This window comes from Thamnophis sirtalis, unplaced genomic scaffold, assembly GCF_051295495.1.
Source record: "Thamnophis sirtalis isolate CommonGarterSnake01/CBP01778 unplaced genomic scaffold, rThaSir2_p1.2 scaffold_3, whole genome shotgun sequence".
NCBI lineage: Eukaryota > Metazoa > Chordata > Lepidosauria > Squamata > Natricidae > Thamnophis > Thamnophis sirtalis.
Window position 1 is genome coordinate 132,147,369 of NW_028261383.1, and position 24,632 is coordinate 132,172,000.

At 42.0% G+C, this 24,632-nt stretch overlaps 1 protein-coding gene across 3 annotated transcripts; it reads left to right on the top strand.

The window, feature by feature from the left end:
• The first annotated feature begins 621 nt into the window (after positions 1–621).
• ENDOV (endonuclease V) lies at positions 622–23,384 on the top strand. Of its 3 annotated transcripts, XR_015696014.1 has the most exons (11): positions 623–900; positions 2,510–2,681; positions 3,959–4,093; positions 5,209–5,248; positions 5,803–5,915; positions 6,718–6,786; positions 8,131–8,259; positions 16,137–16,213; positions 18,010–18,071; positions 18,194–18,396; positions 22,943–23,384. XR_015696014.1 is itself a non-coding variant. In XM_087710138.1 (10 exons), exons 1-9 carry the CDS (start codon positions 842–844, stop codon positions 18,068–18,070), a joined length of 855 nt encoding a protein of 284 aa, XP_087566264.1. In that variant the 5' UTR covers positions 622–841; the 3' UTR covers position 18,071; positions 22,943–23,384. The 3 variants fall into 3 exon arrangements, 2 of the variants coding, with proteins under 2 accessions (XP_087566264.1, XP_087566265.1); XM_087710138.1 differs by lacking the exon at positions 18,194–18,396 and having other exon boundaries at positions 622–900; XM_087710139.1 differs by lacking the exons at positions 16,137–16,213; positions 18,010–18,071; positions 18,194–18,396.
• The last annotated feature ends 1,248 nt before the right edge of the window (positions 23,385–24,632 follow it).

Consider the following 24,632-nt stretch of genomic DNA (forward strand, 5'->3'; position numbering starts at 1 on the left):
CGAAACAGAGCAACTTTATCCGCGAGAAACTGGACGTAGTCCTCAGCCCTGCCCTGCAAAGGATCACCCGTATCCCTCCTATTTATGAAGAGACAGGAATCTTCTTGAATCTTCTGTAAGAATTAGGATATCAAACACACACGTTCTAATCATCAGTGCAAAAGAAAAGTCACCCAACCTGCCCACCTGTAAGGAAAATTGGGAAGATACTGCTCTTCATATATTCTAATGGCAATTTCTCCTTTCATTTTAGTTAATGAGAGGGGAATCTTCATTCTCCATTCGATGTTATTTTTTTCCTGGTTTATAATATGTCCAATAAAGTCACCCCCTTTCCCTCATGAATTTCCCTTAATTGGATTTTTTTTAACCCAGTTTCCTGGATTTGCTTGTACTCTGGAAGATTAAACATTCGGAGCGGCAAAAAGGTTTTCTATTTCGAATTAGGAAACGGTTAATTTGTTTCCTCAACAAACTTTAACTACCCGTAGCTATCACTTGTTATTTCTGGATTTATTCACAAGCGCCGGGTTATTGATTGCAAAGCCACCGATTGGCATCCAAAACACTCTCTCCCCTGTTGTCAATCTAATCGTGCGGATTTTTGCCGCCCAGATCTGGCAGCCTTAGCTAAGCGCGTAATACGACGGGAGCGGGGCTATGGACACTCCCAGTCGAAAACGCTGAGGATCGTAGCTGCCGCTATGGAGGGAGCAGAGCCAGCCCGGTAGCTCGCGCCTCCGCCCTTCGGTGCAAACAGGAAGCCGAAGGGACGGACGGAGCGCCGGGTGCAGCGAACCCTGCGGAAGGAACCCCAGGAAGTAGGGCGCGGGCGGACGCCATGGCGGACGGGACGGGAAGCAGAGAGGAAGAAAGAGAGACTTTGCGGCGCTGGGAGCGGTAAAACGCCAGCCAGGCGGGGGCAACCAGGGCTAAAGAAGGGCTCGGGGAGGTCTTCCTGCCAGAGGGGAACCTGGGATTTGTATTTCTTTTGAGCTGCTGGGTTCTTGGCCCCGCCTCCTGGGTCCCTCGTGGCTGCAGAGGGATGGAAGGGCGCCTGCCTCCAAGGGCGCCCCCTGCCTGGCAGGTTGAGGGCGGAAAGGAAGCGTTGGGCTCTCGCGGAGCGTGAATCGCGATAACTTAAAAGCCCCCGAGCCTGGAAGGGAGGCTGCTGTGAGGGCCACGGGCTGGGGATCCCTGCCCTATGCTGAAGAGGTCTCGCTTCTAGACGAGAATGCCAGCAGCCCAGAGGCTGCAGATGAGGCACTGCGGTGCCTCCTTCCCAGAATTGGGGACTGTGGGTCTAGAGATGTCAGCTGCATTTCCCTGGTTTCTCTACTTAGGGCAGGGGGTCTCCAACTGTGTCAACTTTAAGACTTGAGGACTTCAACTCCCAGAATTCCTCAGCTAGCATGGCTGGCAGGGGGATTCTGGGAATTGAAGTCCACAAGTCTTAAAGTTGCCAAGATTAGAGACCCCTATGGGTCTCTAATGATCTTGATTTGAAAGGTAAAAAAGGGAAGAGGAGCCTGGTCGGTGGAGGCCCTCATGTCACAGGAGCGCATCTTTTCCTGTTTTTCCTCCCTTTGGAGTACAGATCACCACATAGCCCTGCTTTCAATTTAATGACATTAATCCACCAGTTGAAAAAGGTTCATCAATCTTATCAACATTCTCCATCAACATGAAAGCACAAGTCAGCAAAAGTCAAAAGCTGGGGCAGACCTGTTTGGAGAAAAATGCAGTGCAAGTAGAATCTTTCAGCATAGAACAAAGAGTAGAGAAACAAAGGCTCACAGGATAGCAACATAAATCTGTTACACAGTTAGTGAAGCGGAGAGGTTTTGCTCTCTGTTGCACAGTCCTGGAAGCTCAGATGACTCCATGAATGCTAGAGAAGACAGAAAATGTTAGAAAACACTGTAGGGTACTTAAAACAAGATCTTGGATACTGAGCTTTCCCATTCCTGTTAGTCTCATAAGTAGGCTGAAGGTCAGCAGCTGTCCATATCCCCTAATCTATGTTTATGAATTGATTAGTGGGATTATTGCCACCAGGACATTGTAGATATGTCAGCCCCAGTATAAAAGGGAATATTCTTCCACATACCAGTTACTGGACAACTTGAGTGGGATATTAGGTTCATTTCTTGCTTGTGGAGTCTCCACATCTGGACAGCCATACTGGGATCTGAATATTGTATTTGACAAACTGCCAGATTCGTGTGGCTTTTTTAATGTTCTTAAGTGGATTAGTGGTGGAGGTATTGAATAGGGTCATTTCAAGTTCTTTGAAACCAATAAACATTCATGATTATCCATTTGAGAAAAAAATCTTTTTCAAAAATGTTGAAATAGTTCAACATTTGATTCTGGAAGCATCATTTGGTTTACATGCATATCTCTCCCTTTTTCAGTTGCTACCATTTTTTATATCGCCCAGAGTGCTTTTTACCTTAAATGATGCTAGGAACTGGCAGGTTTCATCTAGTCCTATTGTTTTTTGTAGTCAACAAATCCAGATGAAAGAAGATGTGATTGAACAAGACACAGAGGAATGGCAGAGCAATTTCTCCTTTACTGGACTGGAAAGAATTGGAGGAATGGATTTGTCTTATCTCAAAGAAGATGCCACATGTGCCTGTGCTTCACTGGTGGTGCTCAGCTACCCAGAACTTGAGGTAACAAAGATAAATGCTAAAGACATAACAAGGAATTTTTTAACTTCTAGGATTAATATATTAAGAAGACTAAAACTCCAAGTTTCCAAAAGTTTGACTATGCCTTAATAACTTCAATTTAGTTGTCTCGGTGGATTCCAGGTGAGATATTTGTTTCCATAGCAGAATTGAGAATAAACTATTGGAAGCAATTCAAGTATCAGTGGTGAATTCTGGGACTGTTGTCAAATTTAGGGGTATTCCAGCTGTTGTCAATTTAACTTGTCACTTTTCAAACTATGATCTCCCAGTCTTGATTCTCAAGTTGGCAAATGCTGAGGGCCATCAACCCAATGAGAAGATTATATAGCATTTTCAAAGTTTTGTAAATCTTTTGCCAGTTTTGCTGTCTCAGAATCAGGTTAGTGGAGTTAGAATTTTGCTTCTTATCAAAATTCCCATATGCATCATAGTTGCCTAGAAGAGCACCTCTTCAGAGGATGGTTACTTTAGAGAAACTCAGAAACCACAAGATCTGATAAATGAATGGATGGATATGAATGTTTTCCACTGTTTCAGCCATTCCTTAAAAAGATTTTCAGGCATATTTTTGATGTCTCCATGGAATATTATGTGTGAAAATATATATGTTTTACCTTCTTGCAAGCATTTTTAAACATTTAAACTGTTTTAGCTGTAAGAGACCACAAATGTGATTGTCTGCCCGCTACATTGAGCAATCAAAATATTCCTCACCTTGGCTGCCAAATACAAAATTTCAGAGTAGTCGAGGGAAAGAGAACTGGCAGGAGATAAGCTCCCTCCCCCCCGCCCCCCCCCCCCCCCAGCTCTGAGAATTGACGAAAGAGACAATCTCAACAGTTTGGTAGACAAAGAAAAGGGATGTGATGCATCTTTTGTTTTAGTCTACATCAGAAGTAGGGAATTCTTTTTCTTAGCTGAGTTTTTATTTCTTTCTTACTTCATATTTTCAGGAAATACTTAAATGAATCTTTACTTATCATTTTAAAGCACTCTCTAGAACTGGAGGGAGCAATCTGGTATTGCAATGATGGTAGATGCTTGCACAGCCTTGTATCAGTTCTCACCTTACATTTGCAAACACGTGAGAAGGTTAAATTTGATCCACCTTGCTGATTTGCTTGGGGCATGCCAAATGGGAACTGGGAGCTCCCTTCAGTTCAAGGGTTGTGGCTGACCACTTCTGACCTAAATGACCTTGAAAATATTAGTCTTGCTGCTTAGCAAAAATGTCACTTGTTCTTCTGTCATCACAGGTCCTCTATGAAGACTGCTACGTGGTGGCTGTGAATGCCCCCTATGTGGCAGGATTCCTGGCTTTCCGAGAAGTCCCTTTTCTGCTGGAGGCTGTACAACGGCTGGAGACACAGAAGCCTGGCCTTAAACCCCAGGTGGGATAGTCTGTGTTAATGAAAGGAGTGCTGCTGCTTTATGCCAAGGATATATTTCATCCAGTATTCCCCTCCTTCAAAGAATTAATAGCCAGGGATTCAAGACTTCTGGCCCCTAGTATTTCTTGGCTTAGTCCCTATGGATATGGATGTTCCCTGTTTTCTCTTATTTGAAGGCCAGAAATCCCATCTCTATGATCTCTCTAGGAGGACTAGGCCCAAAGCCAACCTCTTTAAGCTGTGCTGAAAGCTCAGTGGTGAAATTCAATTTTTTTTACTAACGGTTCTGTTGGCGTGGCTTGGTGGGCATGGCAGGGGAAGGATACTGCAAAATCCCCATTCCCTCCACACTCCAGGGCAAGGATATTGCGAAATCTCCATTCCCACCCCACTCTAGGGCCAGCCAGAGTTGATATTTGGCGGTTCTCCAAACTACTCAAAATTTTCACTACCTGTTCTCTACAACCTGTCAGAACCTGCTGGATTTCACCCCTGGGACAGCTGCTCAAACCTAGTTTAAAAGCCTCTTTTGAGTCATCCAGTCAGAATAAAAAGCATCGTTCCTAAAACAGCCAGAGAGGCTTCATTTTTAGGAAACTGTGGAAGGCCCTAGCTCACCAAGACAGCCCAATTGGAGTCCCTCAGCAGCTTTTCTCTCATAAAACAGATGCAAAAAGGGATTCTTGGAACTAAAGCACCTAGCAAATGACAAGTCCCATAATTCCCAGTCTGCAAAGCCATTCCTTGCATTCACTTGAGAATGATAATATTTATAAACCTATACACCTGAAGAACACCAGCTGGGGTGGGATCTCAATTAAAAAATGTGCATGAATTTGGACGTGTCACTTTTTAATATATATCTGATCTCGAGGGAGGACAAACAATGCACTTGCTGTATTTCAGACTCAATAATGTTTTAGTGACAGATTTTGTGGCTAGATGTCGCTTCTTTCTTCCTTGGGTAAAATAGGGAAGGTGGCCACCAAGGGTATTTGCCTGCTTTTTTTTGATACTTTGTGTATGCAAAGCAACACACTGACATCTCCATTACTGGAGAAAGCTTCCCACTGTATTATTGAGGTGCTCCTTTGTGGGTTTTCTTTTTTTTCTAGGTACTTCTTGTAGATGGAAACGGCATCTTGCATCACAGAGGTAAGTTTCCTGGCCCATCTTTGCCAGTAAATCCTTTAGATTTACTGTACTGTAAATTTGCATGTAGATTTAAAGTAAATCCTCGAGATTTACTTTCCATCTCTGAGATGTTTAGAGCATGCCTTGAATATGCCAACATGGGGAGTCACTGGTTGATTTCTCATTACTGTAGTGTTTGCAGAGCTCGTGGGGAGGAAATTATTCGTGTTCACTCTCTTGGCAGTCACCAGAGAGGAAGGAGGGGCAGACAAAAGAATTCCATCTCCTCTATGTAGGCTGTACTAGCCTGATTGCTGACAGTAAGTGGAAAAGCTGTCCTCCCCCACGCCTAAAAGGAACAGCAGAGTAACTAGAAGGCATTTTGGTGAACATCAAGAAAAGCATTGCAAGGTTGACAGCAGCCTTATGTCCTTCATGGCTTGGCCTTCCTTTGGGAGCTTGTTCAAACTCATGTCCTCACAAAGTGGTGCCAGATTTTCTCTTCTCAACAAAATTGAAACTTCTCTCACTTGTTTTTTCTCCAACATCTCCTCTTTCTGCATTACATTCAACAGGTTTTGGCATCGCCTGCCATCTTGGTGTTCTCACAGGTCTTCCCTGCATTGGTGTAGCCAAAAATCTCTTGCAGGTTGAAGGTTTGGCCAATGATGAGTTTCACAAGAAACAAGTAAGTGTTGAAAGGTGTGAATTACATTTTACATTCTTAATTCCAAACAGTAGGGGATGGGGGGATGTTAGAAGAACATCTTGTGAAAATTGGAGAAGCTGCTATGTACAAATAGCTGTTCTGGCTGGGTTTTTTTTTCATTTAAAGTAGGAAAATGATGGAGTTAACCTTCAAGATGAAATATGTTCAGACTGATGTACAATTAATTATGTAGTGACCAAGATGTACTGCCCACTGTGTGTTTAAAAAAAATACAGTTAACTATGCCTTCGTGGTGTGTGTGTGTGTGTGTGTGTGTGTGTGTGTTGCATGGTCTTGACACATGAAAATAATTGCAGAGGAAGCCACTTATTTCTATGCAGAGTAAAACCTTTAAAGGAGAATTTCAGCCAAGCTATTTTGGTTTCAGACTTTTATTCAGAGATTTCTGTATAGCATTGCCCCCAACCTTTTGGACACCAAGGACTGGTTCCACAGAGAAAGGTTTTTCCGCAGACCGGAGGGGATATGGTTTTGCATGCTGCCTGCATCTTGTCAAAATGTGGATGGGGCTTCGCTTGTTTGCACGGCCTGGTTGCGGATATGCTACAGACTGGTGCTGGTTCACAGACTGGGGGTTGGGGACCCCTGCTGTACAGAACAGCAATGGAGGAGAAACATTGATACTTGACTAGCACAACTCCCTTTTTTGTTTTTGTTTTTGCAGAAAAGGCTACAGTTTAGGATTTAATCTTGAATTGATCCAATTACGCCATCCGTCCCAACGTTTCCTCTGTAGTTAATTTCTTTCTCCACATTCCAGATCCAAGATCTTCAGGCAGGAGGAGATACATTCCCACTGAAAAGTACCTCTGGGAAAATCTTGGGTATGGTAAGTATTTTTGGAAAGGGGTGTCTGTCTATTGGAAGTAGCAATAGCAGTTAGACTTATATACCGCTTCATAGGGCTTTCAGCCCTCTCTAAGTGGTTTACAGAGTCAGCATATTGCCCCCAACAACAATCTGGGTCCTCATTTCACCCACCTCGGAAGGATGGAAGGCTGAGTCAACCCTGAGCCGGTGAGATTAGAACAGCCGAACTGCAGAACTGCAGTCAGCTGAAGTAGCCTGCAGTGCTGCATTTAACCACTGCGCCACCTCGGCTCTTGGAAAGAGTCTGAAGAAATGAGTGCAATAAAAAAGAAAGATCGATTTATCCTCAGTCACTGAAGCAGTGTTTACTTTCCAACATGAACATTGCCTTAAGTATCAGACTTTGTCTGGGTGCTCATATAAAGTTGATTAATAAAATGAGAGTGAGTGAGTGAATGAATGAATGAATGAATGCTGCATATTCACTTTTTTCTTTCTTCCATTTCAAAATCCAGCTTCTCTTTCCATAAAGATATAGGTTCCCCTTGCACCTATGTGTTACTCATTCCCGACTCTAGGGGGCGGTGCTCATCACTGTTTCAAAGCCAAAGAGCCAGCGCTGTCCGAAGACCTCTCCGTGGTCATGTGGCCAGCATGACTAAAGCCAAAGGCGCACGGAATGCTGTTACCTTTCCATTAGCTAGCTAGAATTTTCCACAGAGCTGTTTTGTTAAATAGAAGAGCAGGGAAAAAGAAAAGGAAAAACAGAACTCAGTGTTTTCCTGGTGGTACAAAGTGTACCATATGCACATGCACACTGTAGTGTTGCCTGCGTAAAGTCCCAAAGGTGTTTTTTCAAAAGGCAACTGGACTTTGTTTTTCCTTGAAGACATTTGGCTTCTCCTCCAAGGAGCTTCTTAAGTTCTGACTGAATGGTGGAAGATGGAAGGATTTATGTTCTCTGCAGTCATCTGGTCATTAGCACTCTTTCTGAGAATTGTTGAGGCCACTTGGAGGTTTAACCGTGCCCTCGGGGTCACCTGAATAGTGCAAATGGATGTGGAACCTTCTTGAAACTGCTGAAAGGACTGAAGAAACAGAACTGAAGAAACTTCTTGGATGAGAAGTGAAACATCTTCAAGGAAAAGCAGAGTCCAGTTGCCTTTTGAAAAAGCACCTTTGGGACAACGAGGATGTGGATGACTGAGAATCTCTATAGATATTTTGCCTACTTAAGGGTTTCAAGGAATATATGAGTCTGATGTTACATGGTACCTACCCCATTTTGCTTGTTCATTCATGTTCCTTGGTGGTTGCATGTTTGCATGTTTCTAGCAGTATCTCTTGTTTCTTATCTGACCAGGCTTTGCGTAGCTGTGCCAAGAGTACAAAACCTGTGTATATCTCAGTAGGCCACAAGATAAGTCTACTGTCGGCTGTGCGCCTGGTCCATTCTTGTTGCAAGTATCGGATTCCTGAGCCCATCCGGCAGGTATGAGCAGAATGTGCATTTAGAATGCTGATACCAGCAACCTCAAGCTAAGCTAAGCTAAGCTAAACTGGTCAATGTTCTGAATGTTTGGACTTCAGTTCCCAGAGTTCCTAATGACCATTGCTAGGAATTCTGGGAGCAGAGGTTCATTCATCTAGAGGACACCCTGGTTAGAAGAGGCTAGGAAGCTAGGTGTGGGCTAGCTCAGGGGTGTCAAACTGGATTTCTTCGAGGGCTGGATCAGCATTGTAGTTCTCCACAGGCTGGTGGAGGGGGGCGGAGATGGGATGGATGCCTCCTGCAGCACCCTGCTGTGTGAGGATCCCCTCCTCCCCCCTCCCCCCCATTTTGGGTTGGACGGTCTCCTGCAGTACCTTGCCGGCCAAAATGGGGCACAGGGTGGGGTGGAGCTTTCCCACACCCTGTTTTGGCTGGCAGAGGCTGGTCCTTTGCTATTTCCAGGCCAGATTTAAGCACCCCGTGGGCTGGATGTGGCCCATGGGCCTTGAGTTTGACACCCCTGGGCTAGGTGAGCTGAGCTCTGCTCTATGAGACCATTTGGCACTTCATTTATTTTACTATAATACTTTACCAAATACTTCTGGAAAGTCATAAATAAGGTGCAAAGTTGACAGCAATCCTATTGTTTAATTTCAACATTCTGTCTCCTGAAAATGTGCAAATAAATCATTTTAGGGCTTGATTTAGAAATTTTAAAAATGATATCATTCAATTGGGACTACTTAAGCAATTATACAGTTTCACTGAGGTCCTGAATCAGAAACAAAATATAGTAATTTCAACCCTTAGGTTTCCTGTTAATTGAAAACCAACAATAGGTTGAACATTTTTAATTTTAAATAAATTTATATGAAATTTACATTTATCACCATACTCTTCCAAAGAGTTGAAACTTACCCAGCATCAGAAAAATTGAAACAGGAATTTTAAATTTTAGGTTTTAAAAAGAAACATTTTATTTTTAAAACCTAAAATTTACCCCGGATTTGCAGAATTGGTATCTGCTCCATTTTTGGGGATCCAGATAATTCCTTTTTAAAAAATCTCTAAAGTTAAGAATCCGAGATGTATTCTCTGTGAATAAGCACCCCATATTTAAACAGAAAACTCTACATAACTAATTCCCAGATTACATCACTTGCACAGTGAATAGGATCTGCTGGGCCAACTGTACTGCTGATCCTCCCAGGAGTCTGCAGGCTGCAGAGATTGCTGAGCCAGAATGCAGCCAGTGGATGGCAGTGCTTGATCACCATTTATATATCTTGAGGCAAAGTTTGAGCAAGGATAGATTTTAGCACAAAATGTGTGGGCCACAGACTTGCCAAGAGCTAGCCTTGAAATTTTCAACCATGCCTTCAATACATGGACCTGTGACAAAGAAAAGCTCAAGCAGAGCAGTTTCTCACCTCTTGACAGTGAAGTTCTGATAGAAGGTATTATTCCTAGTGTTAGAGTGCTCAGATTTATGAGCCAATAATAAGCCACTGTACCCATGTCGGCATCTTTCTAAATGCTAGCTTCGTTCTAAGCTCCAAAGAAAGAATCTATTTGAACCCCTTATAGCAGGACTTCCCAATCCTCGGTCCTTGGACCGGCACTGGTCCACGGCATGCCAGAAACCGGTGCGCACAAACAATCGAAACCGCATCTGCAGGATGCAGGCAGCACATGAAATCACACCCCTTCCTGTCCACAGAAAAACCTCTTTCTACGGAATCGGTCCCAAAAGATTGGGGCCCACTGCCTTATAGGTCTCAGCATGAAATAATTTTGGGGAAACAGCCAAATCAGCATGTTGAGATGTTCTTCTCTTGAGCTGAAGCATATTTTAGATGTGCAAAACATCAAGTAATCTAGTTGTAGAAGAAAGACAGAATACAATACGCCACAAGATGACAGCAAAAAGTTAAGATTTTCTGCATCTTTTTGCTTCCATTATTTTTGCAACTCAGATCTGGTTGTATTGTGTTTGATCAGCCCATGACCACTGCTTGCACTTTTGTTCATGATGCTGTCTTTAAGGGTGTGGCTCAATGGTAGATGACTGGATGATTTATGCTTGGCATACCGAAGTGTCAGCTTCATTCCCTACCATCCTCAGATAAAGTCAGTAAAATGCATGCAGGAAACCCTTGAGAGCCTCAGTCAGGCAGTGTTAATAGTACCAAGCTGAGAAACCAGCGGATTGATTCATAAGAAGTCCTGAACAAATAACTCAATAACCTAGCGCCGAAATTAGGGTCTATGCTCTGTGAATGATGGTGATTAGAAGCAGCAGATGTTCCTTCTTCTAGTTACTAGTATGTAGGAAGTTATACATGGTTCTTGATTGTCAATGCCTCCAGCACTGGCACAGAAGCCGTAAGTATTCAAGAGAGTCAGTGTTTGCATGCCTTTTTATGAAAGAAACATTTCATGTGACAAAACTGACTTTAGTCACCCAGGAATATTCCTTCTGATGTGAATATCTCCACTGTAACACAGGCACAACACTCTGCCCTGCTTGCTCCCATCCTCTCTTCCTTTGTTGCAGTCGATCTTGCATTTCACAGCCCATTAGCCTCTCTATGCTGCCACTCCCACTTTCCTCTCTGGAGAAAATCAGGCTGCAGCCCAAAAGTGTGGGAAAAAGCTTAAAGCAAGAAGAGGTGTCTCCCAGGCCTGGGTTTAATAGCAGTAACTCATGGTAGAAGTAATAAGTCTGCCATCTTTTTGCAACAAAAGCACTTGCACAGTCTTGGGCATCTGACCAGCCTGATGTTTTCTATTTTTTTTTATACTCCTGGCATAATCCCCAGTCTCTAATGCCACTGCTGGCCTACTCCAAAAATAGACGAGATCTTGAGGGATTATTAAGGCAACATGACCCACCTTATTGATTAACCTCTTGGGTTAATAAGCTAGATTAAGCGGTTTTAGCACAATGTTAGGAGTGAAATGATGCTACAGTTTAAGAGGACACTTTGCTCTTCCCTTTCCCTGCCATGGCAGCAAAATGAGGGTAGCTCTGGATGCTGAAGGTGGCATTAATAATCTTTGATGAAGAAGCTGGAAAATGAAACAAGGCATTTTATTGAAAAGGTGCCAGAATGTTCAGTATTGTGATTCCTTGGATATTGAATCAATTGAATACTTAGCCATTGCAATTTCTGAGCCACAAACATTCATGACTGAGAACCCAGTTTTTGGTCAAACAAGAATAGTTATTTGCCAACTAGTTTTGGTTTTTTTTAAAATCACTTATGGGAGAGAGATTTTCCTCTAATGTAAGAGTCTGATCTTGAGCCATATTTATTTTCATCCAAAACTTTTGTTTTTAATTATCTCAAATATAATTTTATTAAGAATTTTATTTACAATAGAGGTTGCCAGACTATTGTAGCAAAATATTTTAACCTTGATCAAATAAAGCAACTATATATTTCTTCATTTTACTTCTAACAATCTTAATCTTTAATTCAATCCAAAATTGTCAAAGGATTCCACCATCAGCCCCAATTCTTCTTTCTCCCATCTTACATATTTCTAGGTTTTAACAAGCCTCTTTTCTAAATCCAATATGAAAATATTTTCCATGTCATTTTCTTGGTGAATCATTTGTATTTTCCTTTCAATTTTTAAAACTTTGGCCAGTTTCTATTGTATATCCAGTAATACATCATTTTCCAAATCATTAATTTAGCCTATCATTTATATTCCATATTCTATACATTATTTTATCACATAAAATTTGTCCCACATCTTTCATTCCTCCATTAATATGTTTTAGTCTATCCACAGAAGCATATCATTATTGACAGGGTTGATATTGTAATTATTAACTTCTGACTCCATTCGTCAAAGATTTCCCTTAATATTAACATTTGTTATAATGTTTTGTATCATTCTGTAAATGTCAGAATGAACTGACATCAGCCTTTTCTATTTTTTTCTGCTTAAAATGTTTATTTTCCTCAAATGTCTGGTTTCTAAAACCATCACTTATTTTTTGTTATGGCTTGCCATTGCCAGGATAACCAAAATATGCCTGTTTTCTACAAGAAGTTATTTATTTTTTATAGATAAATTTGAAATCTTATTTTCCAACATTGTAAATTTATCTGGATCCTTAATCCATTCATAACTATCTTAGATTCAAATCTTATTTAGCATTTCACTTTTTTATTTCAAATGCTTTAAGTTCTAAAGGTTGTAAATATTTTTTATTTTGTTCAGCATTGAAGATTAATTCATCCGATGGAAGATTTTTCAAATCTATCTCTAGATCTATTACTAAAGTAATTAATAAGGAATTTATGAAAGTGATTAGAAAGTGAGGTTTGCAAACTTAGTGTCCTTTAAAAGTCTCCACCTCGGTTGGCATCGGGAGGGCTACTTCCATTGTCTTCTGGTGCTCCAACTCATGAAAAACGGCTGTCCTATGGGCTCCTTGCCAGGAGCAGCCATCTGGAGCCAATATGGACGATACTCTTTTTTTATCATAGAGGTTCCAAGGAATTGGCATGCTCACCAGTTCTTGGTCTTTGGTGCAGATGTCATCTCTGCTTTTGCAGAGCCATCTTCCGTTTTTAATTATCTAAAATTCTAGTTCCAATTTTCGGGTTATTAAAATGTTTCGCAGGTGCTTTTAAAGTAGAAAAGTAGGCTAAAATATGTACTAGAGAAACAAAACGGCTAAATGGCATTTAATTATGTTGGAGATGACTGGCTTTTAGCTTCTGTTATTGCCAGTAATTATTGGCTCGAGCCATTTATATTCAACAGTTCTTGCCTTGTAGAATTTGTTGGTATGGAGCCAAATGATGTAAAATAATTTTGTTTAGCAGATCTAAAACAAATTAATTTGTCATAACAAATGTATCTAAATGTTCAAACCCCCATTCCTTTCACAAAAGGTGGGCATGCAAAATAGCCAAGGTGATCTTTTGTGTCTCTGGCCCCAGTACATGACATATTGGAAGCTTTTATGCTACAGAAAGTTATTCATCTGCTCCCTAACCTGGAAGCTTGAATCATTATGTACCAATAGTGGATTATTCCTATCTGTTCTTTCATATAGTATGCCATTCTAGACCTTATAATATTGCAGTTCCCATCAACCATTGGCAGTCTAGAAGGTCCATTGATTCAGTGTCCCTCAATTAAAGGATTTACCGTATTTTTCCAAGTATAAGACACACCAGAGTATAAGATGCACCAAGATTTTGAAAAGGCAAATTAAAAAAAAAAGGTTTTGCACTCTGCAGAGCTCCCAAAAAGTCCCATTTTTCACGCAAACGGGTCTATTTTTTGTCAAAAAAAGGGCATGCAAAGCCTTTAGGATGCTTGTAGAGTGCTCCTGGGGGCTGCCCCCCCAAACAAGCAAAAACTGCCCTGTTTTTTGCTCATTTATGCCCTCCCCAGCCTCCAGGAGGACTCTGGAAGCCTCCTAAAGGCTATGCACAGCCATTTTTGCAAAGGGGGCAGGGTTTCGGGAGGCCAAAAATGCTGCATTCTGTGTATAACCCAGATTTTCACCCTCTTTTTTGAGGGAAAAAGGCGTGTCTTATACTCCGAAAAATTCCCTCCATTGTTCCCCATTTTGTGATATATCAGATGGCAGCCTGAAATTCATATTCTCTGCTGAGTACTTGTAAACTGCCCTGGTTCTTAGGAAAGTGAAATAAAGGTCTGGCTGAGAAGACATACATTAAATAGACCCAAAGAATTTCGTTCAACAAGTAAAAGGCAATAAAGTTGTAAGAAGTTTGGATCCATTTGAAAAGAAAGTTTTTAGGTGATTTGGAGCTAGTCTAGGAATACTAGGTCTGGGCTGAAAACAACAACAACCAACCAACCTCTCCATACTACTAAAGGGATCACCTTTGCTACAATCTAGTGGTTGTCCAGATGGTTATTGCAGTCCAGATTTGGTAGTCCTAGGATAGTTATTTTCTTTCAGCCTGGTCACTCTTACATATTTGTTATAATAATATCTGTGGAATGAAGATTATGAACCTTGAAAAAGAAAGATGAATGACATCTAAACTTAAAAGAAATTTAAAGTTTATCAAAGGAAGGGCTATTAGTGCTGTGGTTCATGGAAAGCTGCTTTGGAACATTACACATGACCACTGGCTATCTGTCCATCCATCCCACAAAAAGTAGAGAAAAGAGAAATCAGGAATTACGAATGAAGAATATGAAAACGGTAGGTAAGAGTAGCGGAAGATAGAATGTACAGTGGAATTGAAGAAAGCAGTGCCTGCAAAGGACTGCTCACATAAGTAGTTAAGTCAATGAGATAGAAGAGGAGTGATCAAAGATGAAGGTCAATACATCTGGACCTCCGTGATTTTGTACATCAGTTTAATTTCATACCTATGTATTCCTTGCTGCTACTCCAATGAAATCAGCTTGAGGAAGAAGGTTCTCAATTCAATCCTGTTCTGAGGCTATGGCAGGCTTGAGAAACCTGACTGCTGTGAACGTTTTGTTCTCTTTTCCTTCTGTTTGTTGCGCCAGAGCAGCTCGGTGTTTCTAGATCACCCTCCCTCTTTTAAGGCATAATGACAAAAATCAGAAGGACTCACAACTTTTATTAAAAGGCTTTGGTGACGGCGAAGTGATGACATGACATGCAACTCACAAAAGCTGATGCCTTTTAATATAATGTGTTAATCTGAGAAGGTACTACTAGACGACCTGGTTTTGTGGTCTTTCCCATCCAGCCACTTGCCAGGTGCCTGGTACTTCAATTCCTGTTGCCAGAAGACTGAGGTGTCTGGGAACTCTAGTTCATTTGGAAAATATGTGCAGACCTGTTATGGCCCATTGAGGTGAATCATTCTAAATTCAGACATCCGTCGGATTTCTTGAACCTTCTCATCCCTTACCAGTTCCACTGCAAGTTTAATTGTACCAGATGCCAAAGCTGTCACCCAATTTGGTTGTGTTCCAGAATTTGGCAGCAATTCTATAGAGAAATGTATTGAGAGACCCAATCTTAGAAAAGAAAGCATGGTGTCCATTAACACATTTATTTCCTTTGCTGTGAAGAATGTAGGTAGCCTTTGGAAGCCCGTATCAAACGGCTCAGTTTGTGTTGAATGGGATAAAATATAAATTGTTTGAAAGAGGCAGCTTGGCATTCTCTTGAGTCTTCTTTCTCTCTCAAAAAGAAGCACAGTGGAACTGGTTCGGATTGAGATTGTAATGTGGCATGTATAAGAAGCTATCAGTTGTAAGACTTTCTCACCTTGGTGCAGTCCCAGCCTAGTTCTCAGCCTCTTAAATGAAAAGCTGCTATTTAGTGGATCTTTTTAGCAATGTAAATTGGAGACACTAAAGTTAAAATAAATGAAAACTACCCTCATCTTGAGGCTGGTAGTTTTATTTCAGTCAAATGAACTCCCTTTTAGGTAAGGAAAAGGAGTGTGGTTGCTAACCATATTTTAAAAGTATTATATACAGTAGTTTGACTCATAGCCCGACTCAGAATAAACTCCTTTACATTTCCATGACCACAGCTGAAAAATAATATTAGCCAGGTGAGCCGTTGTCTGATCAAACATGGGTTTTCATATAAATTATTTGCAAGATTTCAACTGCTGGTGAGCAGAACGGGCTCATTTTCTTCTCAGTCCAAAAATATATCATGAGAGATAACCCTCAATTCTCTTTGGGATAGAAGCTGCATTGTGATTGGCTGAAATCTGACTAGGACTGAGATTTGTGAGATGATTTTCCCCCCTCCAGGTACAGTAATGTCAGAGCCCAGCAGCCCTGTCCTTTCCTCCCGTTCTCCTGGAATCCTTGCACCAGTCAACCTAATTAATTTCTTATTATTATTTTCCTCTTGGCCCTGATTATAGGCTGATATAAGATCCAGAGAATATATCCGGAAACATATGGAGGTCAACATTCCTGTGTCCCCTCCACCACCAGAGAAGTAGGTTATATATGTGGCTAGAAAGCTATACATGCTCCCCCCACCCCCAAACCAATCTGCTTTTTTAATGGTTTTGGGGAATGGCATTAAAGTGGCCAGCTATTTCTGGCAGAGCCTAATACGTCTTTGCAAATTACATGGTTTCCCAAAATCAGATTTGCTACAACCTTGAGATGATCACAAAACATATTCATATCTTGGAGCAAAGGTGCTGTTTTGGCAGCAAAGATATCGAGGTGATACCGTGTTTCCCCGAAATTACGACATATCCTGATAATAAGACTATGCCATATTTTTCCTGTGAGCAAAAATATACGCCTTCCCCCAATAATAAGCCCCTGGACAACCTCCCCTCCAGCCAGGCAGAGCGCCACTCACCAACCTAGCGATATCCTGAAGGGACAAAGCCGCAGGAGCCGGCGGGGGAGGGGGCAAATAGCAATAGCAATAGCAGTTAGACTTATATACCGCTTCATAGGGCTTTCAGCCCTCTCTAAGTGGTTTACAGAGTCAGCATATCGCCTCCACAGTCTGAGTCCTCATTTCACCCACCTCGGAAGGATGGAAGGCTGAGTCAACCTTGAGCCGGTGAGATTAGAACCGCCGAACTGCAGATAACAGTCAGCTGAAGTGGACCGCAGTACTGCACCCTAACCACTGCGCCACTCACATTGCTTGACGCCTTTGGGATACCACTAGGTTGGTGGGTAGCGCTGTGTCCAGCTGGAGTGGGGGGTTGCTGGGCAGCTTCTCTCATGAGCAGCCACCCGGCAATGCCCCTTTCCAGCCAGGCAGAGCGCCACTCACCAACCCAGTAATATCCCAAAGGCGCTAAGCTGTGTGGCGCTCTGCCCGGCTGAAAAGAAAGGTTGTGTGAGCACTTGTTCTGCCTGCAGCTTGCGTGCCTCCCAGCCTCACCATGGCGGGACAGAGGTCTTTCCGCAGCCAGCCCACAACCATAGAGTGTAGTCCCAGAGCGGCCGCTGCCGGAAGCCTCGGCAGTGGATCTCCAGAGTTTGGAAGCTGGTTATGCTCAGAGCATGGCGGCGGCAGTGGCAGTGGGACAGCGGCAGTGGGGCCACGGCAGTGCTGCTGCCCTGGCTCAGCCCTGCAGGGAGAGCTGGGCATGGTGAGGCTGGGAGGCACGCGAGCTGGAGGCAGAACAAGTCCTCGTGCACTCTCTTTCCAGCCGGGCAGAGCACCACACGGCTTAGCGCCTTTGGGATATTACTGGGTCGGTGAGTGGCGCTCTGCCCGGCTAGAAAGGGGGGTTGCCAGGCAGCTGCTCATGAGCATGGTCACCTCATGGCGGCTTTGTTGCACTGCTGCAACAGCGCAACACAGCTGTTTGCCCGTGAGGCTGTGCCCGGCTCTTCAGGCACCTGCTCGCAAGAGAGCAGCCACCCGGCAACCCCAAACCAATAAGCCCCCCCGATAATAAGGCCCAAGCAAAATTTGGGGGGGGTCAAAAGCAAATAAGACCTTGTCTTATTTTCAGGGAAACACAGTATACATGTCTTAGAAGAATTGCATGTCACCTTTGTTGTGATACATCCAGAGTTATTCCAGTTATTCCTGGATGTAATTCTGGATGTATTCTTAGAAAACAGTCTTCCAATGAGTAGCATTAACTTACAAGGAAGGAAAGTAAAAAAAAGAAGTGGAATTTAAGACCCAGCCTCTACAGATGGATTGGGATAACATACTTTACCTTAATATAATTACATCCCAACATCTAATGCTAGTGCCTAGATCTTTGTCATGACACATGTTTGATCACTTGCTTCCTTCTTTAGAGGCCAAGATCTGGAAAGTGCCAGATTGGGGGAAGCTGACAAAGATGAAGGCAAGCACTGAGGTATGACTGTTCCAGAGTGGGTGCTTAAGTTGGGACAAATTCCCATTCCAAACCTTATACTCTTTCAGATTCTTTTTTCATCTTAGTTTGACCCTGTCCTGTTTTGTACCCTTCTTTCCTAGAGCTAATCACAAAGATGAGCTTTCATCGCCAAGGCCATCATCTTGGGGAAGAGAATGTGGCAATTTCCATCTATACAACAAAACACTACCCAGGGGTCAAATGCAATCACGACAGCTCTTTCAAGAGTACTTTCATCCAGGGATGTGCCAACTGCATTTTGGAGCAAGACATATTGTCCTAACAGAATGGGCCTGGTCTTTAGGTGAATACAAAAGGCAAACACAATGACCCGGATGAGTAGTGATCTAAGGCAGTGACGGTGGTCGGCAGGTTGCCCTGTGTAGCTGACAGATTACTTTCCTGCAGGGTAGAGTATCTTGGGCGAATTCCTCAGGGAGGACTTTTATTTTTGTCTGCCATCTGCTCCATTCCTTATCCTGAAGTTTCCTTTCAGGACAGTGAAAATCCTGAAACCTAGGATAGCTTCCCCAATTTTGGTCCTTTCCAGGTGTGCTGCCTGGGAATTCTGGCAGTTGAGGGCCAACGTATTCCGGAAGGGAATAAATCATTATGTTCCAGTTTAATGGTCATAGGCTCGGATTGATCCCTGTAAGCAGAAAATACATTTCCTAACACTGCATTACATATTGACTGAAGATCTGAATGCTGACTGTGGTATGGTATTTTGTTTTTAATGATTGCGAAATGCTGTTTTTAGCTTAGTTCATTTATGCTATTTGTACACTGCACACTCCTAGCAAAGATACCTTGTGGCAGTGTATGTGCATCTATGATGATAGGGAGTATATATTGGTTTTTATAGGTTGAGTAGCGTAAATTGTTCACAACAATTTGCTCAATTTTCCTGCCATGAAACATGCTGGTTAAAAACCTGTTACTGAGGTAGAAAAGAGGTATCCGTGAAATCACACATGCCTTATATATATATATATATATATATATATATATATATATATATATATATATATATATATATATATATATATATGTGTGTGTGTGTGTGTGTGTGTGTGTGTGTGTGTGTGTGTGTGTGTGTGTGTGTGTGTGTGTGTGTGTGTGTGTGTGTGTGTGTGTATTATATATACACACACGTGTGTGTGTGTGTGTGTGTGTGTGTGTGTACTGTGTATGTGTGTATATATATATGTATATGTGTATATGTTGTATTTGTGCTGATAAATAAATAAAGGGAGACTAGTATAGATCTATTTCAAGCTATTTAGCTCTCATCAGCTAGCCATACCCTTACTGGGATTTGAAAGTTGATGAGAGCTAAATAGCTTGAAATAGATCTATACTAGTCTCCCTTTATTTATTTATCAGCACAAATACAGCACAAATGTAACAAAGGCAACAGTAAAAATATTGGCTTTCTGTCTGGATGGTCTTTTGTGATGAGCCGATAGACGGAGAAAGGAAGCAGTATGCCTCCTCCCATATTTGGGCATACCAGGGGTTGTGACACTAAATACATATGTGTATATGTACACACGTACACACGTACACACACACACACACACACACACATATAACACGAAATCTCCATGAAATTTGGCACATATGTTCCTCTTGGCTTCTAGGTGCTTGCTAAGAAAGGATTTTTCTAAATGACTATCAGATCATTAGTATTTGCTATATTATTATTAACACGCTTTGATGCTAAGGAACTAGACGTTCTGCTCCCCCTCTCTACCTGAAAAGAACTCTGTTCCAACTACCACTTGGGCATGGGCATGGCCACCACGTGACTCATCCGGCCTGCAGGCTGGGAGTTTAGAAATTTTACTCCCCCTCCCCACCTGAAAAACGCTCTGATGCTAAGGAGTTAGGCATTCCACTTCCCCTCCTGAAAGGGAGAGAAGGGGATAACATAGGAGAGGCTTCTGTGGAAGAAGCCTGAGGGAGAGAAGGGGAGAGGAGAGGATCAATGGGACCAGCTTGAGGGAGAGAAGGGGAGAGGAGAGGAGAAGCTTCTATGGGACCAGCCTGAGGGAGAGAAGGGGAGAGGAGAGGCCGATCGTAACTACTCATTAATGTTCAAGCTTTAACTGTCAAGCCCAATATCAAGCCCAATCACATAATTCCGTAGTGAAGCATGGGTATCCAACCGAGTAGTACTCTTTATATTCCTTTTTCCCCATTCTAGCCAAAGTGATGTCTGAAAAAGGTCTGTGACAATTCACTGCAGCCAACTTGCCACGGCCAACTCAACACAGCCAACTTACCAGAAGACAAGTGTTACACTAATCTCAGAGAAACGGTGGAATAGTATCAATAAAGAAAAGAGGCAAAAGGAGGGACAGATTGAAATGTGAATGATAAAAATGACCATTTTAAAAATGTATTTTAAATAATCAAATTGAATGGATAAAATGTCCCGCAGTGAGTTGTTTGGTGGCAAGTTGGCCGGGGCAGGTTGCCTTGCAACGAGTTGACCATGGTGAAATGATTTTGAGAAGCTGACCACAGTGAGTTTGCTGCTTCATACTGAAGAGGCACAGTAATTGTCCTGATGCCTCACTGTCCATCCTTGTGTTGTCCCTCTCTGCCTGGAATGGTATTGAGATTTTGGAAAGACTACGGATACAGTGATAGAGCTGGACATCTGCTAGTTCTCAGATCTGTCTCATCTGCCCACTTCTTGTCTCTCTTCCACGAGAGCAGGTACTCATCAGTGCCATAAATAAGTAGCTTGTTTCTAGGTTACGCACTCCAAGAGTTCTAATTTCAGAGAAGGAGTATGTTGTTTCACAGGGCTTCTGTTCTCTAGTGCTATATTACTGTGTTGCATCAACTGTGCAACAACTTCACAATAGAGAAGAGTGAGTCTAGATTAGCACAGCTTTGCTCAGGCTAGTGATAAGGCTAGCGAAGGAATCAAACCTGTTTACTAAGAGGGAAGTCCTGAGTTCAGTGGCACTTATTAGAAAGTCAGCAGGCTGCAGCTTCTGTTCCCCAAGGTATTCTGACTTCCACCTAGAAGTGCAGAAACCTGTAGAAACACTTTCTGTCGATAAACAATCTCTGAAAACTGCTTTCCTGGAGATACTGAAAACATTGCTCAATTAATTAATTAGCTACCAGAGAGTCTGTTAATGAGCTTTTCAAATGTTGGCAGCTCTAAAGGTTTTTATCCTCCTGCCCCTCTCCAGGATAAATGAAAACAGTCTCTGAACATTAATGGGGCATCAAAAATGTGGTTCAATACATTTTTTCCAAGTTATAATTCAGTGTAAATGTTAATCCTTTACTCCACATATTCTCCCATCGATCAAGCATTATGTACAAGTTTCCCCCCACTTACAGTGCATTCAGAAAGTATTCAGACCCCCTTCATTTTTGTCGATTTTGTTACGCTGCAGCCTGATTCTACAGTTGTTGAAATTCATTTTTCTCTCTCATTAATCAACACTCAGTATCCCATAATGACAGTGAAAACAGAATTTTAGAAATGTCTGTAAATTTATTAAAAAGAACAAACTGAAATATTGCATTGGCATATGTATTCAAACCCTTTGCAACAACACTTGAAATTTAGCTGGTGCCTCCCATTTCTCTTGATTGTTGCTGACATGTTTCTATACCTTGATTGGAGTCCACCTGTGGTAAATTAAATGGATTGGACATGATTTGGAAAGGCACATATCTCTCTATGGAAGACCTCACAGCTGACAGTGCATATAGTAGCACAGCAAAAGCCATGAAATCAAAAGAACTGCCTGCAGAGCTCAGAGACAGAATTATTGCAAGGCATAGAACTGGGGAAGGCTGCAATAAAATTTCTGCTGCACTGAATTTCTGCTGCATTGAAGATTCCTAAGAGCACAGTGGCCTCCATAATTCTCAAATGGCACAACCAGTACTCTTCCAAGAACTGGTCACCCAGTCAAACTGAGCAATCGGTGGAGAAGGGCGTTAATAAGAGAGGTGACCAAGAACCCAAAAATCACTGGCTGAGCTCCAGAGATCCTGGGGAGATGGGATAGAGTTGCAAAGAATAACCATCACTGTAGCTCTCCACAATCTGGGCTTTATGACAGAGTGGCTAGACAGAAGCCTCTCAGTGGAATACTCATGAAAGCTTGCTTGGAGTTTGCGAAAAAGCATCTGAAGGACTCTCAGACTGAGGAACAAGATTGTCCTCAATTCTACATTATGTCTGGAGGAAACCAAGAACTGCTCATTGCCTGCCCAATATCCTCCCAACAGTGAAGCATGGTGATGGCAGCATCATGCTTTGGGGGATGCTTTTCAGCAGCAGGGACTGATAGACTGGTCAGAGTTGAGGGAAAACTGAATGGATCAAAGTGCAGGGATATCCTCCATGAAAACCTGTCCCATAGCACTCGGGACCTCAGATTGGGCCAAAGATTTACTTTCCAACATGACAACGATTCTAAACACACAGCCAAGACAATACAGAAGTGGCTTAGGGACAACTCTGTGAATGTCCTAGAGAGGCCCACCCAGAGCCCTGACTTGAACTCTTGAACGTGTCTGGAAGGACCTGAAAATGGCTGTCCACTGACAGTCGCCATTCAATCTGACTGAATATGCCAATGTAATATTTCAGTTTTTTATACCAGATTTATAGAATTTTTATAAGATGATGTACTGTTGGTATTTAGCAGCTAATAAATTGTCAAAATAGTATAAGGCATCTGAAGATACATCTTATGTTTGGTGGACATGTAAAAAAAGCTCAAATTATTGGGTTGAGATATGTACCTTTATTTTGAGAATTCTTGGAATAAATGTGCAATTGAAAGAAAAGATTTTTCTTTTAGGTTTGAAAGATTGGAAAAAAAGTGGGACTTTATATGATCACTACAGCAAGACTTATATGCACAGAGATGGAAGGATTTACAGATTCCCACAATGGACGAATGGATGGTGAAATTAATGGAGTTGGCAAAATTGGTAACTTTGATTAAAGAAAGACTTTAGCTTTGTTGCTACCTGGACACCACTTTTGGATTGTTTACTTTAAATTGAAAGAAATGAAACTTTAATTGTGGGATTTGATTATTAGAACCGTTTATATTTATCAAAATATTATATCCTTATATTTGTATAGGTACCAAAGAAAATTGGAAATTTTATTTTTTATTTTTTCCTATTGTTCCTTTTCTACACTCTAATATTATTTCCATCTTGATCTTTTCCCCCTATTTCTTTATTTTTCTTTTTTATTCTTTGTTGAAACAATAAAATTTTATAAATGAAGAACGTGGCTCTATGTCCCTATATAAACTATGAACAAGATTCGTAGGTTATCTGCTGATCCTGGTAACCATACTTTGTTGAAATGCAGTGATTGCACACAAGAAACACTGCTGGGAGCCATTTGAAGGATGGATCCTTCATTGTACCAATTTTCAGTCACCTCTCAATGCCATTTCCCTCACTTTGTGACAGAAAACTGGTCTTTGTCAGCATAAATGGAAGACCAGCTGACAAGTGATATGGTTTATGTGGAAATAGACCACCCCAAGGATGTGCCCACCACTTGGAATGTTGGCCGTGAGGTGGAAGGAGTTGTTCCTGAAATCAAAATCCACTCTTTATTCTGAAACTGCTCTTTCAGAGGAAGCCCTAATTGACATCTAGGGAGGGTTTGATTCAGGGGTGGGTTCTGGCTTCTGTTACTGCCAGTTCACTCAGGGACGCACTTGATGTGTTCTACTTGCACATGCACAGTCATAAAAAAATTGCTTCTGCGCATGGGCAGAAGCAAAAAACAAGATGATGACACCTATGATGCTGCCGATAGAACCAGTTTGGGGACGTGGCCGGCCGAGTTACTACCTACTCGGCCGAACTGGTAGGAACCCAACTCTGGTTTTATTAGGGAGAGAGATTTGGGGTGTAAATAGCAAGATCTTTTTCTTCAGATTAATGAAAGGAAAGAGAGTGAGACTAGGCATTTCCCCCTTCTACAAGACACGTTATGCTATGAGTTTTTATTTGGTATTTAGCTGGAAACTCTGAAACACGCTCTCCAGTGAGCCTATCCGGATAATGCCAGTGGGTATGTGCTTCCATAGACAGAGTCAACATTTGGGGAGAACATTTTGCACGTGGCATATCTAAGGATGGTTCATACTCGGCTAAAATGAAGAGAAGCTGAGTCGCCCTCATGGTGTGGAAATCGTGGTCTCAGTGTGGAAAAACATCTTGTGGGGTTTTTTTTTCTTTTTTTGTCTTCGGTGCAGCGATACGCAAAGCATCACATCTTGGTTTGTAATAGCTTAACGACAATTTAGAATGAGATCATCTAAATTTAGGCGATTTTTGAAACAAAGTTGATTTAAAAGTGAAATGCTGAAAATAAATCTTGACGGGTAATTGGGTAAATGATGGGTATGGGTATCATGCGTGTTATTGGATAAGAACAAGGTAGCGAAAATGTGCTCGCTGGCATCTGTTGGTGCTCGTATTGTTTTTTTTTTTAAAAAAAGGTTGAAGGGCTATTGG